Below are 17734 nucleotides of genomic sequence, written 5' to 3' on the forward strand. Positions count from 1 at the left end.
TATCATATTAAAAAAATATACAACAGAGTGCCTGGATGGCTTAGTCAGTTAAGCGTCTGCCTTCAGCTCAGGTCTCAGGTCATGATCCCGGGATCCTGGGATCGAGTCCCGCCGGGAGCCTGCTTTTCCCTCTCCCTCTGCCTGCCTCTCTGCCTAGCAAGAGAGAACTTGGGTTCTCTCTCTGTCAAATAAGTAAAATCTTAAAAAAAAAAAAAAGATACAACACACACGGTTCCGGTCCCATCAGTGAGGCCCGAAAAATTTTAATCCACCAACGCATGAGTGAGCCTCTAAGAACAGCCCCTCGAGCCCCTAGGGCAAGGTTACCTGGTTATGCCCCCTTGTGAGTATTTCCGCAACTACAGGACCCCCAGGGGCAGAGTTAGCTAATTATAGTTCATCAGGATCCCTCTAATGCCTAGCAATTCAAACCTGCATTAGTGCCCCCTATACCGAACTCCTTGGTCACTGTGGCCCCAAAACCTCCTGTGGTCAGAGTTCCCCCAACTCCTGCATCCGGATTACAAGAACCAAAATCTTTTTCCTGTCGAGTCCTCAAACTCCGATTCCTGGGCCACCGTGCCCCCACAATTCGGCTCTGGGATATTTTGCCCCCGAATTCTGTCCCCGGGTCACTGTCGCCCAGCCCTAACAGCCACAGGCCTCGGCAAATTCCCGGCCCTCCCCCCTCAGAGTATCATCCAATTTTGCTTCCTACACCCCAGTCCTCCTCTCCCACTACGTGGCCTAGGGCCCGAGGGGCGCGGCAGCCACGGCCGCGCCCTCCCCGCCTCAGCCAATCAGCGATTGCCGCACACCCCCCCGCGGCGGCCAATCCGCAGCAGCCATGCAGGCCCACCCCCCTCACTGAGGAGATTCAACCCAAAGTGGGCCCCGCGCCCCTGGGGGAATCCAGGCTCCGCCCTTCCGCAACTGGGGAGCCCACGCCCCCTATGTTTCCTTCTCCCCCAGACCCAGGAGTCCGGATCCCAGCGCCTCCTCCCTTTGCCCAGTACTCTCAACCCTAGCTGCTGTTTCCCACAGAACTTCTGGAGCCCGCCACCCTCCTATTCCTCAGCCAGCGAGGTCAAATCTCCTTTCCCTGAACGACCAGGATTAACGAGGAGGCCCTTTTGTTTCACCTCCACTATTGTCTCCTAATAGGGTTTAATTTATTCTCCCCTGCGGGCCTTTGTATTAGCAGGGGCGAAGCCGACGGGCAATACTTTCCCCAGGAGCCTGCTGCAAGGCCTGCCGGGAGTTGTAGTCCCTCGGGTCGAGGCTACGCGTGGGAACCCGTGGGGCTGGGAACTGGCACGCGGTCCCCGCGTGGCAGAACTCAAGGGCAGAAAAGAAATGTCATGACGCCCTCCTCCTGGCTGCAAACTCCTTTTATGGGAACTTGCGGGGTAGTTTGGCACATTGGTAAGTGGAGTTAACGTCTAGAGCTGGGGTCTGCACCTAAGAGGCAGATGGTAGACGCTGAAATCTGGGAGTCTGAGCTTGGGGTGGGAGTTCTAGTCAGGAAGGCCCAAGTGGAAATGTGGGAAATTAGGAAGGGATGGTGGGGAGCTCCACGGGGGTGTCCGGGATGGCCTTGCGCCCATACCCCAGCTCTGCACCCCCGCTCACAAGCAGCTCGATCCCAGTGCAGAAGTTAGCTTCGGAGGCCAGGAACACGGCAGCGGCCCCCACGTCAGCCGGCTGGCCCATGCGGCCCAGGGGCTGGGGAGAGACCAGGGGAAAAGGAGACCAAGTGAAGCACCTGGTCTGACTGCCGCGCCCTGAGCCACGCCCATACCCCCGGGATCTGGCCCCACTCCCACCTGGGCCAATGTGCCCTCTTGGACTGTAGCAGTGGGGTCAGGTGTTGAGGTGGTCAGCTCCTCCCACAGTGGGGTCCAGATGTTTCCCGGGGAAATACTGTGGGAAGGGAGAAGAGGGGATCAGGGAAGTGTGCCATAAACGTGGCCTCTTGGGCTCACTCCCAGCCTTCTCTGCCCACTTGGAGCTGCTCACCAGTTGACCCGGACACCATATTGACTCTCATCCAGGGCCAAGGCTTTGGTCATGGCTGTTACTGCCCCCTGTGGAAGATGATGGGGGGGGGGGGGGAGTTCAGTCCAGGGAAGACGAGGTCCCTCTTGTTCTCTCCTCCAACAAGGGGGTGTCAAGCTGGGGCATCAGAATGGGGAGGTCATGCCTTCCCTGCTGGCCTCCATGGGATGCACCAGGCTCTGTTTCCTGGGAGACACTTGGCGCGTGACAACACGCCACAAGTTGTCATGCTTCAGGGCCGAGGTACCTGGAGGGCCTGGTAGGGAGTGAAGGAAGAGGTAGGGTACCTTGGTGGCCACATAAGGAACTGCCTGGACCTGGCCAATGGCCCCCACCAGACTGGAGATGTTGATAACGTTCCCCTGGCTCTTCCGCAGGTGGGGGAGGGCAAGCTGGGGAGACAGAAGGCAAAGTCAGCCACCTGAGCCCCTGGGTTCCCCCAGCCACACTGAAACACATCTTGATGCCTGGGCCAATGGCCATTGCCCTGGTATGTTCCCTAATGGATCTCGGGGCCTTGTAGCGACAGCATTCTAGAACTCAAGAGGGCACCTTCACTGGTTTGCCGCAGGGTCTCTGGGTCTGCTTAAGGAATCCCTCCATGTCTGGAAGGCATTTTTCTCTATGTCTCCTCTACTACCTCTCTCTTTCCCTCCCTCCCTTTGTGTCCCTGTCCCCCTCCCCCACCACCCTCCCCACCTTCCCCCCCCCAACCCCGTCCCAGTCCCCCTCTCTCTAGGTCTCTGTCTCCCCCACCCCGGGTCTTTATATGTTACTCAAACTCATGTCCAAATCAAGATAGGAAAATGCAAGATGACTGCATATTTTGCAAAAATGGGCGGAAGATCTTTTATCCATGAGGGCGGTATCTCTGAATTTTAGGGAGAACTCTGTGGTCAGAATGTGACATGGGAGACCTTCATGAAATGCACCCATTTTACCAGCTTCTCCCCGGCAACTCTCTGGCTCCCCGGAGGTCCCTAAACTAATTCTTTCTCCCTCTCTTCCCTTCCTCTGTCTCTCAGCTCTTTCACTACACATGACCTTGAATAAACTCAAATTTTCTCCTTCTCCTCGCTTTCCTTTGACAGCTGAGCTGGCCTGGCAAGACCTGTTCCTGCCGCTAAAGATTAATGACTATAAACAGGTTCCCTTAAGTGGTTTCCAGAGTGGGAATCTAAATTAGCTCCCTCTCTGGGTCACCCCATCAGCTCTTTCAAACTTTCTCCACTCCCTCAAAAACAGCCTCCACCTTTTCTGAGGACCGTAACTTCAAACATACCCTGAGCATTCCAACCTCAGGGCCTTTGCACTTGCAGTTCCCTCTGTCTGGAGTACTTTTCCTCTGATACGCATGGGACTCACTCCTAGGGTGACCAGCCATTCCAGTTTGCCCAGGACTGAAGCGCTTCTGAGGACATGGGACATTCCGAACACTTTCAGGACTAACCTGGGACAGTCCCAGGTAAACCTAGTCCCTCAACAATTCCAAATCTTGTTCAAATGTCACCTTCTCAATGAGGCCAACCCTGACTGTCCTATTTATTTATTTAAAGATTTATTTATTTGAGGGGCGCCTGGGTGGCTCAGTCGTTAAGCGTCTGCCTTTGGCTCAGGTCATGATCCCAGGGTCCTGGGATTGAGCCCCACATCGGGCTCTCTGCTCAGCAGAAACCCTGCTTCTCCCTCTCCCACTTCCCCTGCTTGTGTTCCCACTCTCTTTGTCTCTCTGTCAAAATAAATAAATAAAATCTTTAAATTTAAAAAAAGATTTATTTATTTGAGAGAGGGAGGGAGAGAGAGAGAGGGCAAGAGCAGGGGTAGGGGCAGAAGGAGAGAAAGAAGCAGACTCCCCGCTGGGCACAGGCGGGGGGTGGGAGGGTGGGGCATACTTAACTGACTGAGCCACCCCAGGCGCCCCTCTGACCATCCTATTTAAAACTGCAACCTGCTTACCCCTAGGTCCCCATCCCTATTCCTGATTCCTTTTTTTTTTTTTTATGATTTTTATTCATTCATTTGACAGAGACACAGCGAGAGAGGGAACACAAGCAGGGGGAGTGGCAGAGGGAGAAGCAGGCTTCCCGCCGAGCAGGGAGCCCGATGCGGGGCTTGATCCCAGGACCTGGGATCATGACCTGAGCCGAAGGCAGACGCTTAATGACTGAGCCACCCAGGTGCCCCCCTGATTCCTTTTCTCTGTAACATAACACCTGCTTCTCACACACCATATCTATTTTACTTATTTGCTTATCCTCTGTCTCTCCCACCAGAATGCAAAAATTCATGAGGGATGGTTGCAATTTCTTACTTTGTTTCACCCCTGGTATTCAGGTGTCTGTCACGTAATAGGTGCTCAATAAATATCTTTTGAATAAATGAATGAATTTATTGAATTTTTCTATTTTTTGAAGATTTTATTTATTTATTTGAGAGAGAGAGCACAGAGGAGAAGCAGACTCCACGGAGCAGGGAGCCCGATGCGGGACTCACTCCCAGGACCCCGAGATCATGACCTGAGCGAAAGGCAGATGCTTCACCGACTGAGCCACCCAGGCGCCCCTGAATTTATCTATTATGTGCCTGGCCCTGTTGTCAGCTCTTCACACAGATCAGCTCATTGAATCCTCAGGACAAACCCAGAAGAAGGGACTGTCCATAGCTCCTTTTCCCAGGGGAGGAGACTGAGCAGGTGACCGATGCTCCAAGGGTCATGTGACAACTGTCAGGGCTGGTATTTGCACCCCACAGTGAGCAGTCAGAGACCAAAACGCACAACCAAAAAAAGACAACTCTAAGTCTTAAGAACTTGAGGATAATATGAGCATGAGTGCCATGATTATGTGGGCACTGGGGGGGGGGGATTCAAATCCTCCAACCTCTTCCCAGGGACCTGACTCCCCCACCCCATTCCTTTCTCTCCTCCCTCTCGTTGGCCTTGAAACCCTCCCTCCCTCAGCCCTGGCCTTGCCCATCCCCTCCCCCAGGCCCGGCCCCTGCCTATTTCTTTCCAAAATCTTCTCACTCCCTGCCCACCCCCACCCTGCGAACATGACGTCCCTAAGGGCTGGCACAATGTGGGTCATTTGCCACCCTTGTCCTAGCGCTGGGCATAGAGCTAGCACTGAATAAATATTTGTCCCACACTCCCTGCGGACCCTTCTCAACCCTCCCACACAGTCCTTGGCCCATGGCCCACCACCCACTCCAAGGTCACCTAGCACCTCTGAGCAGCCACATCCAGGACGCCCTGGAAACTTATTGGCCCGTCCTTCCCACCCCTCTCCCTCCCTCCCTTTGGACACCTGACCGACCAGGAGAGCCTGCAGCCTCGCTCTGGCCTGAGTCCATTTCTCCTAAATGTTGGGGTTCCTGGGTCTGCTTCTCTCTGAGCTCTGCCAGGGGAGCTCCTGCATGGCTGGTTTCCCATCAGCATATCCTAAATCTCCCTTAGAACCACCTTCTGGAGCTCCTCCCCTGCCACCTTTGGGCACCTCCAGCTCTGTATCTCCAGTGCAAAATTCATTCCATTGTCTCCTCCTAGAATCTGCCTTTCTCCCGGATTTCCAGCCTCAGACATGGGGTCCATTCATACCCAGCTCTCAAGCCAGACACCTGAGAGCCTTCTAGAGCCTCCCTCTCCCTAAGTTCCTCATCTGATCCATCACCAAGCCCTGGCCGTTGTGCCTTCTAAGGACCTCCTGAATCTCTACAGTTCTCTCCCCCTCATTCATTCATTTGATAAACATTAACCAAGCACCTAGTATGTGCCAGGTACTGTGGTAAATTGCCAGGGATACCACAGGAAATAAGACAGAGATTTCTGCCCTCATGGAGCCCAAGGCCTGGGGGTGGGGGTGGGGGGAAGCAGCAATAAACAAATAAAAGTGCATAATGGAATGTGCTAGAGTGTGGTCAGGGATATGGAACAAGAAGTAGAGCAAGATAAGGGGAATGGGAGTGTTGGGCTGGGTGCAGCTGCAAACTCAGGTATGAACTGTGAGGATGTCTTGGAGAGGCCTGGGCCAGGCAGAAGGAACAGCATGTGCAAAGGCCCTGAGGCAGGACAGAGCTGGTGTGTTTGGTGCAACAAAGTCACTGTGGTGGGAGGTGAGGTCAGGGGAGGAACCAGGGCCAGACCATGTGAGGCCTTGAAGGCCAGCCACCTCTTTTTACTTGCACAAATGCCACTGTCTCTTAATACTGGTTTTCCCACTCCACACTTTGTCTTCTGACTTGTTCTGCAGGAAAGAGCCAGAGAGATTTTCTTTTCTTTTCTTTTTTTTTTAAAGTAATCTCTACCCACAATGCGGGGCTCAAACTCATGACCCTGAGATCAAGAGTCGGGTGCTCTACCGACCAAGCCAGCCAGGCGCCCCTAGAGTGATCTCTTAACATTAATGATCTGTTAGTATTTTTTTTTAAGACTTTATTTATTTATTTGACAGAGGGAGACACAGTGAGAGAGGGAACACAAGCAGGGGGAGTGGGAGAGGGAGAAGCAGGCTTCCCAGGGAGCAGGGAGCCCGATGTGGGGCTCGATCCCAGGACGCTAGGATCATGACCTGAGCTGAAGGCAGATGCTTAATGACTGAGCCACGCAGGCGCCCCCTGTTAGTGTTTTTTTTTTTTTTAAGATTTTATTTATTTATTTTGAAAGAGAGAGAGTGGGAGTGTACGCATGTGTGAGTGGGGGGAGGGGCAGACAGAATCCCAAGCTGACTCCATGCCCAGTGCAGAGCCTGACAGGGGGCTCAACCTCATGACCATGAGATCATGACCTGAGCCCAAACCAAGAGTCAGATGCTCAACCAACTGAGCCACCCAGGCGCCCCACAATCTGTTAGTATTAACGGCATCACATCACTTCCTTGTTCAAATACCTTCCTTGGCTCCCTATTGCTCTTGAGATAAAGACCAGACACCTCAGCATGGCCCTCGGGTCCCCATATGGTCTGCTCCCTCAACCCCTTCTTGCACCAGCCCCTTGGCTCTCTCCACTCAGCCCCTCCACAGTGCCCAGCTTTCTGGCGGCCAGGCCTTTGCACGGGCTGTTCCCTCTGCCAGGAACACTTGAACCTTACATTGTAGCCACATCAAGGACCCCTTGGACTCTTATAGGTCTGGCTCTCCTCCCCCCTTCACCCCACCTCATCCCACTCCCTAGTCAATGCTGCACATTGTTCACTTCCTCCGGGAAGCCCACCCTGCATATTACTCTTGATCTCGGGGTCATGAGTTTAAGCCCCACGTTGGGTGTGGAAATTACTTAAAAATAAAATCTTGGGGTGCCTGGGTGGCTCAGTTGGTTGGGCATCTGCCTTCGGCTCAGGTCATGATCCCAGGGTCCTGGGATCAAGCCCTGCATTGGGCTCCCTGCTCAGCGGGAAGCCTGCTTCTCCCTCTCCCACTCCCCCTGCTTGTGTTCCCTCTCTCGCTGTGTCTCTCTCTGTCAAATAAATAAACAAAATCTTAAAAAAAAAAAGAATTCTAATAATCTGAATAAGAAGGTCTCTAGATTACCCAAGACCATGGTATCAATGTTAACCTTACTGTGACTACATGAGAGAATGTTCTCATTTTTAGGAAATATTCTCCAAAGTACGGAGGGGTGAAAGGACATCATGCCTCCAATTTACCCTCAAACCAAGAGGCAGAAAAATAAAGCAAACAAATATTAATAAAAATAAAATATTGGGCGCCTGGGTGGCTCAGTTGGTTAAGCAACTGCCTTCGGCTCAGGTCATGATCCTCAAGTCCCGGGATCGAGTCCCACATCGGGCTCCCTGCTCAGCAGGGAGTCTGCTTCTCCCTCTGACCCTCTTCCCTCTCGTGCTCTCTATCTCTCATTCTCTCTCTCTCAAATAAATAAATAAAATCTTTAAAAATAAATAAATAAATAAATAAATAAAATATTAACAATGAGGAGTCCGGGTACACAGGAGTTCTCTGTACTATTCTGACAAGATTTTGTGAGTCTTAAATTATATCAATAATTATAAGTAAACATTCAAATCCATTGGTAGTATTTATGAAGTTTCTACTGATGAAATCATAGGATGTCTCGGTAGGGGATGGCAGGAGGCAATGGATAGAACAATTTAATAAAATGCTTCTAATTGCTAAACTGGAGGTGGAGATGGGAGATGAGTGTCTCTTGTTCTTAAAACACACCTGGGATGAACCATGAGAGACTATGGACTCTGAGAAACAAACAGGGTTTTAGAGGGGAGGGGGGAGGGGGTTTGGGTTAGCTCGGTGATGGGTATTAAGGAGGGCACGTACTGCATGGAGCACTGGGTGTTATACGAAAACAATGGATCATGGATCACCACATCCAAACTAATGATGTACTGTATGGTGACTAACATAACATAATAAAATTTAAAAAAAAAACAAAAAACACCTGGGTGGTTACTGCCCCCAGGACCTTTGCACACTCTTTTTTGGTAAATGATACACCCTGTGGCCTACTTCTCCAATTCCTTTCCTCCCACTCAGGGTTCAGCTCAAACCTCACCTTTTCCCTTCTACTTCTGCCAGGCTTCATCTGCCCAACGTTTATTTCGATGAGCTCAACCTGAGTTAGGTAGATTGGCCATAGGAAACAGAATGGGGCGATGTTCACAATAAGTAATAAAAATGTGCAGACAGTAAACTCTGTGCCAGGCATGTTCTAAGGGCTTTGTGGGTATTTTACCCTCATTCAATTCTCAGGAACAATCCAGTGAATCAGATGCCATGATCAGCCTCATTTTTCACAGGAGAAAACCCAGGTGCAGAGAGATTGAGTAACTTGCCATGTTGCAGGTAGGAGGTGGCAGAGAGCTTGGGCAGGCCTGTCTCCTTGGGCTGGACCTTTACTCCTACGCGAGGGTTCTGTACCAGCCATTCACACCTAACAGAGTCAGGTAGCCCCATCGGGAGAGGTGGGGACTGGGATATAATGGAGAGTCATGCCCCATTTAGCAGACAGTTGTTCTGCCCCATGGGTCCAGCTTGCCAACCTTTCAAGGGAAACCAGAGATCTGGTTGCTTATGAGAAATCCCTCTCTTTTTAAATGGTGGGCACTGGGGCACCTGGATGGCTCAGTCGGTGAAGCGGCTGCCTCCGGCTCAGGTCATGATCCCAGGGTCCTCGGATCGAGCCCCGCTTCAGGCTCCCTGCTCAGCCGGAAGCCTGCTTCTCCCTCTCCCTGCCGCTCCCCCTGCTTGCGCTTTCTCTCTCTGTGTCAAATAAGTAAATAAAATCTTAAAAAAAAAAAAAGTGCTGGGCACTGAGAGATTATATATATAATTACATATATAATATATAATTATATATATATTCCCTTTATGGGCTGTGGTATATATCTTATCGTATGGAAGTGACAACAGAGGTGAACACAAGTGAGGGATGGGAGTGAGGGTCCACAGGTTGAGCAAGAGCACCCAACTGCCCAGAAACATTTCACCTGGATCTCAGGTGAGACCTCAAAAATAGCACCTGATCTTCCTCACACTAGTGACCCCCCCGCCCTGCCCACTCCTGGGGCTCCTCCCTTCTCTGTCTACATTGCAATTTACCTTCTCTGTCTACACTGCTATTTGTTGGGGTATTTTATTTTTTTAAAAGATTTGTTTGTTTATTTATTTATTTTAGAGGGTGTGGGAAGGGCAGAAGGAGAGGGAGAGAAGCAGACTCCCCGCTGAGCGCGGAGCCTCACAAGGGGCTCGATCTTACGACCCCGGACCCTGAGATCATGACCCGAGCCAAAAATCAAGAGTCTGATGCTCAACCACCTGAGCCACCCAGGCGCCCCTTTGCAGGTAGGAGGCGGCATTTAGCAGACTAAATGAAACCCTGGTTTTTCAGACCTACTCCAGGCTCAGGCTGGTGAGCTCCCAAGTGATGACTCCAAACCTCTCTCTCCCCTCACCCCAGACTCAAGAATCCCAAGTGGACATGGGCAGGGCACCACACCCCCACACCCCCTGAAAAGGTCTCCCAGTCCACCGGCTCCTCCCCAGGCTTCCCCCTGGCAACGGATGGCAACTCAGTCCTGCGGCCAGTGGGGGACAAAGAAGCCAAAACCGCACTCCTTTCTTTCTCGAGTCCACCCCCCACGTCTAGTCTACAAGGAAATCCTGACAATTCTACTTTCAAAATGGATCCGGAATCGGAACACTTCCCACTAAATCCACCGCCACCGACCCGGTCGGATTCAAATCACCTCCTGCCTGGACCACCCTGGGCCCTTTGCCTTAGTCCTCGCCCCCGCCTGTTCCCCACGTGGCCGCCGGAGGGCGCCGGTTCCCACTTACAGCAGCTCACTTCGTTGGCTCCAGGCTCAAGCGCCAAAGCAAAGTCCTCTCCGTGGTTGACAAATCCAGATATGATCTAGGCCCTTTTGTCCCCTTTCTGCTCTCACCTCCCGCCCTCTCCCCCTTGCCCTGCCTCAGTCACCCTGGCCTCTTGCTGTTCCTCCTACACTCGGAGCAGTCCCCACCCCAGGGCCTTTGCACAGGCTGTCCTCCCTGGCCCACTCTGCCCCACGCATATCCTTGATTTAATGTCACCTCTCAGAGAAGCCTTCTGACCACCTCCACCCTGTCTCAAAAAGCACATAAATAATCTAAAAAAACAAAACAAAACAAAACAAAAACAAAAAACCCAAACAAAACAAAATCTCGTCTGCTAAAAACACATACTAAATTACTTACATGTAAAGTATGTCTGAGATTTGCTTTAAAATACTCCAGCAAGGGCGCCTGGGTGGCCCAGTCGTTAAGCAACTGCCTTCTGCTCAGGTCATGGTCCCAGGGCCCTGGGACTGAGTCCCACATCAGGCTCCCTGCTCTGGGGGAAGCCTGCTTCTCCCTCTCCCACTCCCCCTGCTTGTGTTTCCTCTCTTGCTGTGTCTCTCTCTGTCAAATAAATAAATAAAATCTTAAAAAAAAAAATACTCCAGCAAAAGGGGTTCCTGGGTGGCTCAGTTGGTTGAGCATCAGACTCTTGATTTTTGGCTTGGGTCATGATCTCAGGGTCGTAAGATCGAGCTCCTTGTGAGGCTCTGCACTCAGCGGGGGGTCTGCTTCTCTCCCTCTCCTTCTGCCCTTCCCCCACCCTCTAAAATAAATAAATAAACAAATCTTTTTTAAAAATAAAATACCCCAGGGGCACCTGGGTGGCTCAGTCCTTAGGTGTCTGCTTTCGGCTCAGGTCATGATCTCAGGGTCCTGGGATCAAGCCCCACATCAGGCTCCCTGCTTGCCAGGAAGCCTGCCTCTCCCTCTCCCACTCCCCCTGCTTGTGTTCCTGCTCTTGCTGTCTCTCTCTGTCAAGTAAATAAAATCTTTAAAAAATAAAAATAAAAATAAAATACCCCAGCAAAAAGAAAGAAAGAAAGAAAAAGAAAAGGAAAGGAAAGGAAAGAAAAGAAAAGGGAAGAAAAGAAAAAAGTGAGGGGTCCACAGGAAGAATGACAGAATGTTGATAATGGTTGCTGGGTGATGGGTATGTGGAATTTGGCCCACAATCTCTCTACTTTTCTGTATGCTTGCAAAATGTCAAAATAAAAAAGTTTTATAGGGGCGCCTGGGTGGCTCAGTCAGTTCAGCATCCAACTCTTGATCGAGATCTCAGGTCTCGATCTCAGGGTTGTGAGTTGGCTCCACGCTGGGCATGGAGCCTACTTAAAAAAAAAAAGTTTTCTATGGGGCGCCCGGGTGGCTCAGTCATTAAGCGTCTGCCTTCGGCTCAGGTCATGATGCCAGGGTCCTGGGATCGAGCCCCGCTTCGGGCTCCTTGCTCCGCGGGGAGCCTGCTTCTCCCTCTCCCACTCCTCCTGCTTGTGTTCCCTCTCTCGCTGTGTCTCTCTCTGTCAAATAAATAAAATCTTTAAAAAAAAAAAAAAAGAGGGGCGCCTGGGTGGCTCAGTCGGTTGAGCGACTGCCTTCGGCTCAGGTCATGATCCTGGAGTCCCGGGATCGAGTCCCACATCGGGCTCCCTGCTCAGCGGGGAGTCTGCTTCTCCCTCTGACCCTCCTCCCTCTCATGCTCTCTGTCTCTCATTCTCTCTCTCACAAATAAATAAATAAAATCTTTAAAAAAAAAAAAAAAAGAAGCTCTTTGTTCCCCATAGTGATTCACAGGGTGGAAAAGCTGTAACTGCCTATCACTGACTCCCTGCCTCAGCCCTTTTCCCCCTGTTTCTGACATCCCCCAACACAACCAGCACACCACTCTGGAAGGTTCTGGAAGGTCCCTAAGGGGACTGGGCCAGGTACCCACACAGTTAGCTTTGGCTGGATGTAGGGATTTGCTCCCATCTACTTGCTTTAAAGAACAGAATCCTTTTGAAGATCAAACCAAGGCAGAGGAAACATTCTGCTCTAAAAAAAAGTGGGTCTGACAGTCTTATCATCAGGAGGCCCCCTGGCCTGGCAGCTGGGGCTGCAGTCCTCACCTTGGTCACGGTGTATGTCCCCAGCAGGTTCAGCTCCAGCAGCTGCCTGAAGCCCTGGGCAGACGTCTCCTCAGGCCACTGCGGAGGTGGATCTAAGGGTGGGGGACAGAGAGGCAGAGAGAATGAGGGAGTGATACAGAGAACAGGGAAGAAATAGGGATATGGGGGGAGGGGGCACCGGGTTGGGGGGGCAGACAAGAGGGTCAGGGATCGGGAGAAGGAATTGGGGTTGCATAACAGTGAATTAAAAAGCCGCCTCAGGCCAGAAGGCTTGGGTTCCAGTATGGGCCCCTGCCATTTCCTGGCTGTGTGACTCTGGGCAAGTCACTTTGCCTCTCTGTGCCTCAGTCTCTCTATCTACATAAGGAGGATGACACTTTGCTCTTGGGCTTAGAAGTTTCCCAAATCTGGGGGCACCTGAGTGGCCCAGTCGGTAGAGCATCCGACACTTGATCTCAGGTCTTGATCTCAGGGTTGTGAGTTCAAGCCCCCACGTTGGATGTAGAGATTACTTAAAAATAAAATCTTAGGGGCACCTGGGTGGCTCAGCTGGTTAAGGGTCTGCCTTCAGCTCAGGTCATGGTCCCGGGGTCCTGGGATCGAGTCCCGCATCGGGCTCCCTGCTCAGCGGGGAGCCTGCTTCTCCCTCTCCCTCTGCCTCGCCCCCTGCTCATGCTCGCTCTCGCTCTCTGTATCTGTGTCTCAAATGAATAAATAAAATCTTTAAAAATAAATAAAGAAAAATAAAATCTTATACTGTATGTTGTCTAATTGAGTTTAAATTTAAAAAATAAAATAAATAAAATCTTAAAAGAATTTTTTTTCATGAGTCAATATTTGTGCCTGACCCTTAGTCCCTTAATGTATTTGTAAAATAAATAGGAGGAAGTGGTGGGAGGGGAGGGGTAATGGCTAGAGGGACAGAAAAATCAATGTTCAGAAGAAAAGGAGCTGGAAAGATAGGGGGATAAGAACAAGGAGAAAAGGGCGCCTGGGTGGCTCAGTTGGTTAAGCGACTGCCTTCGGCTCAGGTCATGATCCTGGAGTCCCGGGATCGAGTCCCGCGTCGGGCTCCCTGCTCGGCAGGGAGTCTGCTTCTCCCTCTGACCCTCCCCCCTCTCATGTGCTCTCTCTCTCCTCTCATCCTCTCTCTCAAATAAATAAATAAAATCTTAAAAAAAAAACAAAAAAACAACAAGGAGAAAAGACAGGCAGGTCGGAGGAACGTACCCTGAAAGCTCCAAAGGCTTTAGGAGACAATAGGAGAAAGAAAAGAAGATGGCGGCCAGAAAGTTGAGGGACTCTTGGATTGTTCTTCCCCAGGGACCCAGGGCTTGTGGCCTGGCTTCCTTCAGCGATCTGCTCAAACATCTTCAGAGAATCCGTCCTGGATCCTCTGTTGAAAACAGCCCCTGCCATTTTCTAGACCCTAAACAGCTTTTTTTTTTTTTTTTTAAGTAAGCTCTACACTCAATGTGGGGCTCGAACTCACGACCCCAAGTTCAAGAGTCGCAGTCTCCACTGACTGAGCCAGCTGGGTGCCCTGACTTTATTTTTCTTCATAGCCTTTATCACCACCAAACATGTTAGTATATACAGTCGATTCTATTATTCAAGGCAGTTATGGTCTACAAAATTTCAGTGAATACTTTATTAATGAATATTCATCTATTGCTCCCACGGGAGATAGGTACCTATTATATAGTAATGTGTAAATGCGATGGACTAAATGTGTCCCCCACGCCCCCCAAATTCATGTGTTGAAATCCTAACCTTGTGTGATGGCATTTGGAGGTGCGGTCTATGGGAGGGGATTTTTAAGTTGCGAGGATGGACCCCTCATGAATGGGATTTACTGCACTTAGAAAAGAGACCCCAGAGATCCCCTTGTCCTTTCCGCCCTCACCAGACACGAATCTGCTGGCACCTTGACCTTGACTTCCCAGCCTCCAAAACTGTGAGAGATAAACATTTGTTGCTTGAGCCCTCCCCGGCCGTGGGATTTCTGTTCTAGCAGCCCAAACAGACTAAGACACTCTCTATTTGTCTGCTTGTAGACATGTATATACATATACTCTATAGCTATCTGCCTATCAGATTAGAGTCTTAAATCCTCAAAACAATTCCGATGGGGAGACTCTATTTTATTTATTTTCCAAACAAGGCTCAGAGGTGTTAAGCCATTAGCTGGAGGCCAGAGCTGGGGATGCTAACCCATCCAGCTGGCTCCAGGGCAGAGTCACACCTTGTTTGACTTCCACTGGGAACAAGTGCTTCAGGCAACTGGGGATTTTTCTTGCCACTTTCCCTCCCTGCAAATACGCAAAACACCTGGAAAGCAGTGAGTACTGAGGCTATTTTGTGTGTGAGTTGGTGATTTCACGAATACGGAAACCACCAACGGGGAGGCTTAACTTTATCCTTTCTTGTCTATTTCCTTACTCCAGCATGTGAATCCCAAGAAGACAAGAATGTTTTTGTCTCTTTCATTCACTGCTCATTGCCCAGTCCCCAGGAAAGAACTTGGGACATAGTAGGTGCTCAGTAAATATCTCTTGAATGTACAAAGAACACAGAAAGAATGAACTAGTACTCGCCATCTCTTTGATCCTTACAACAATATACGGAGGAAAATGCAGCCCAGAGAGGGTGAGCCACTTGCTTAAAGTTGCCCAGCCAATAAGTGTGTGTGGGGGGGGTAGTAGTGGGGGGTGTCTCTCTTAGCACAGCCTTGCTGTGTGATCTCAGTACAGACAGTTCACCCCTCTGAGCCCTGGTTTACCAGCATGAGAGATTCTTTTTTTTTTTTTTTTTTTTTAAGATTTTATCCAATTGACAGAGAGAGACATAGCAAGAGAGGGAACACGAGTAGGGGGAGTGGGAGAGGGAGAAGCAGGCTTCCCGCGGAGCAGGGAGCCCGATGCGGGGCTCGATCCCAGGACCCTGGGACCATGACCTGAGCCGATGGCAGACACTTAACAACTGAGCCACCCAGGCGCCCCAGCATGAGAGATTCTTAGGAAGGGTAATAATTAAGCTGATGGCATTTTCCCTTCAAAGATACCACACTAAGACCTATAAACCTCATGCATGAGGATATCTTCATAGTCATCAGCAAAGAGAAGGGCCATCCACGTCACTTCATGGATAAGCAAATTGAGACCACAAGACTTCTGGAAGCTATTTTCCCAAAATAGTTTTGGTAATTATGAGGCTGAGCAATTTACCTTATTCAATACTCACAACAACTCTGTAATGATGATGATCATCATCATTCCCATTCTAGAAATCTAGGAACTGAAGCACAGAGAGGGGAGGACACGGGCCTGAGGGCACCCGGCAGGGATGGAACGGAGCCAGGACCCAGGACGTAAGCCCAGGAGCAGGGGGATTCCTTAGCTCTACTGTCCCATCCAAGGGGACGGAGAAGGGGATGGGGAAGACGAAGGGGAAACTGAGGTGGGGGAGGAAGGGATGGGAAGCCAGGAGGTAGGTTGACAGCAGTGGAGAAGGGCCCGTGGGCCTCACAACTCACGGTAGCCAGCGTTATTGACCACACAATCCAGGCGGCCAAAACAGCGGACGGTCTCAGAAATGAGGGTCTGAGGACAAAGATGTCTTGTAAGCGGGCAGTGCGGGCACCCAGCCTTGAGGAGCCTGGACTCCCAAAAGCAAGGTGGGGAGGGGGAAGCTGGATCACAACCGAGGGGACAAGAACTACGGGAAGTGGGGACTCCCGCAAATCATCAAGCATGAGAGGAGAAGAGGAGACAGGAAGCCAGGGGAGCCAGAGCCCAGAGGGCTGGTTATATTCACACTGCAGAGACCCGGGCTCAGGGTCAGGGTGGGGGGCGCACATCAGAGAAACATTGACTGAAGGGAAGGGCTAGGAACCCAGAGACAAGAGAAGGAAACTCTTCCAGAAGGAGATCCACTGTGAGGGACTTTTTTGTTCCAATCTCTGTGACAGGTGTGACAAGAGCCTTGAAGTAGTGAGAGAGAAAGGAGAACCTTCCCAAGAGACCCGGAACCTGGCCAGGGGGGAAAGCCTGGAAATGAGGCTGAGCCTAAACCTTTGGGACCAGGCAGGGACAGGAATAGCTCACCCTCACATCTTCCTCCCGAGTCACATCACAGAGGATAAAGAGAGTTCCAGCAAGTGCCTGCTCCAGGGCCCGACCCCTAGACTCTGCAGGGAGAGAAAGGCTGGGGGCCTGGACCCCTGGGTCTGAGGGAGGAGGGGCTGGGGGCCTGGACCCCTGGGTCTGAGGGAGGAGGGGCTGGGGGTGAGGACTGAGAGACTCACTCACCATCTTTGTCACAGATAACTACTTGGGCGCCGTTTTGCACTGAGAATGGAAGAACAGGTTACCCCAGCCCAGACCTTGGCAAAGGCCTCTGCTGCCCTCTTGTGGCCTCCTGGAGTGGGGGCCCATCTTCCCAAACGTTCCCCTCGTGACCCCAAAGTCTCATGATGATCCTCTAGATCAAAGGGCAGAAAACTTGACACATATTCTCGTTGGCCACTCCAGGTGCCTTCTGGGGTTCCTGAGCCCCCCATCCCTGGGTTCCAGAATAAACCCTAAACCTGCAAGTGCCATTCCCCAACCACCCACTTTGTAGATACAATAACTGAGACCCAGAGAAAGGGAGTAACCATTTTTGGAGACCCGCCAAAAGCTCAGGCCCCAGGCTTATACTGCCTATCCTTTCATTAGCATCGCAGTTTGGGTTTTAATAAGAATCTTGGCTCCAGTACTGAAGATCCCACACCCACTAGTTCCCAGGGTCCCTCTTCTCCCGGTCTCCAATATTCCCGAGCAGCCAGACCCCTACTCACCGAAGGCTCTCACGATCCCGGCTCCGATGCCGCGCCCGCCCCCTGTCACAACCACCACCTTCCCGGCATAGCGCGTTCCCGTCGCCATTCTGCTTCTGTCTGTTTCTCCCTGTCACTCGCTCTGGGCTTCCTTCCACCCCCAAAGTCGGGTGAGGCCGTGGAGCCGAACCATTAAATAGGGGCTGGATCCTGGAAGCCCGGCCCTGGGGGGGGCGTTGCCAGGAAGGCCAGAAGCCTGGAAGTTTGGCCTCGGCTCCCTCCTCCCTCAGAGCCAGGAGTCCGGGCCCCCCCCCACCCGATCCCCTCCTTCCTCAAACCCAGGATTTACGGCGTCCAGCCCCTTCCTCCCTCAGACCCAGGAATCCAGGCCCCAGCTCCCTCCGTTTCC

The 17734-nt window shown here is 51.4% G+C and overlaps 1 protein-coding gene across 3 annotated transcripts; it reads right to left on the reverse strand.

Moving 5' to 3' along the window:
- Positions 1-1375: 1375 nt before the first annotated feature.
- Positions 1376-17690, reverse strand: HSD17B14 (hydroxysteroid 17-beta dehydrogenase 14). 3 transcript variants are annotated; one of them, XM_045891890.3, is made up of 9 exons: positions 17347-17690; positions 16817-16855; positions 16613-16695; positions 16042-16108; positions 12507-12598; positions 2346-2450; positions 2020-2087; positions 1827-1923; positions 1376-1725 (listed from the first exon to the last, which is right to left on the reverse strand). In XM_045891890.3, exons 1-9 carry the CDS (start codon positions 17432-17434, stop codon positions 1552-1554), a joined length of 813 nt encoding a protein of 270 aa, XP_045747846.1. In that variant the 5' UTR covers positions 17435-17690; the 3' UTR covers positions 1376-1551. The 3 variants fall into 3 exon arrangements, with proteins under 3 accessions (XP_045747846.1, XP_045747845.1, XP_064436830.1); XM_045891889.3 differs by having other exon boundaries at positions 16613-16734; XM_064580760.1 differs by lacking the exon at positions 16817-16855.
- Positions 17691-17734: the final 44 nt, after the last annotated feature.

This window comes from Mirounga angustirostris, unplaced genomic scaffold (genome assembly GCF_029215605.1).
Source record: "Mirounga angustirostris isolate CCGP_5_RB_7025 unplaced genomic scaffold, mMirAng1.0.hap1 SCAF_16, whole genome shotgun sequence".
In the NCBI taxonomy this organism is placed as follows: Eukaryota; Metazoa; Chordata; class Mammalia; order Carnivora; family Phocidae; genus Mirounga; species Mirounga angustirostris.

Coding starts and splice junctions, on each gene's coding strand:
- HSD17B14 (XM_045891889.3), bottom strand. CDS start 17,434: ATGGCGACGGGAACGCGCTATGCCGGGAAGGTGGTGGTTGTGACAGGG. Junction 16,735..16,816: donor AGTTATCTGTGACAAAGATG/GTGAGTGAGTCT, acceptor CTCCTCCCTCAG/ACCCAGGGGTCCAGGCCCCC. Junction 16,109..16,612: donor CTCGGGAGGAAGATGTGAGG/GTGAGCTATTCC, acceptor CTTTGTCCTCAG/ACCCTCATTTCTGAGACCGT.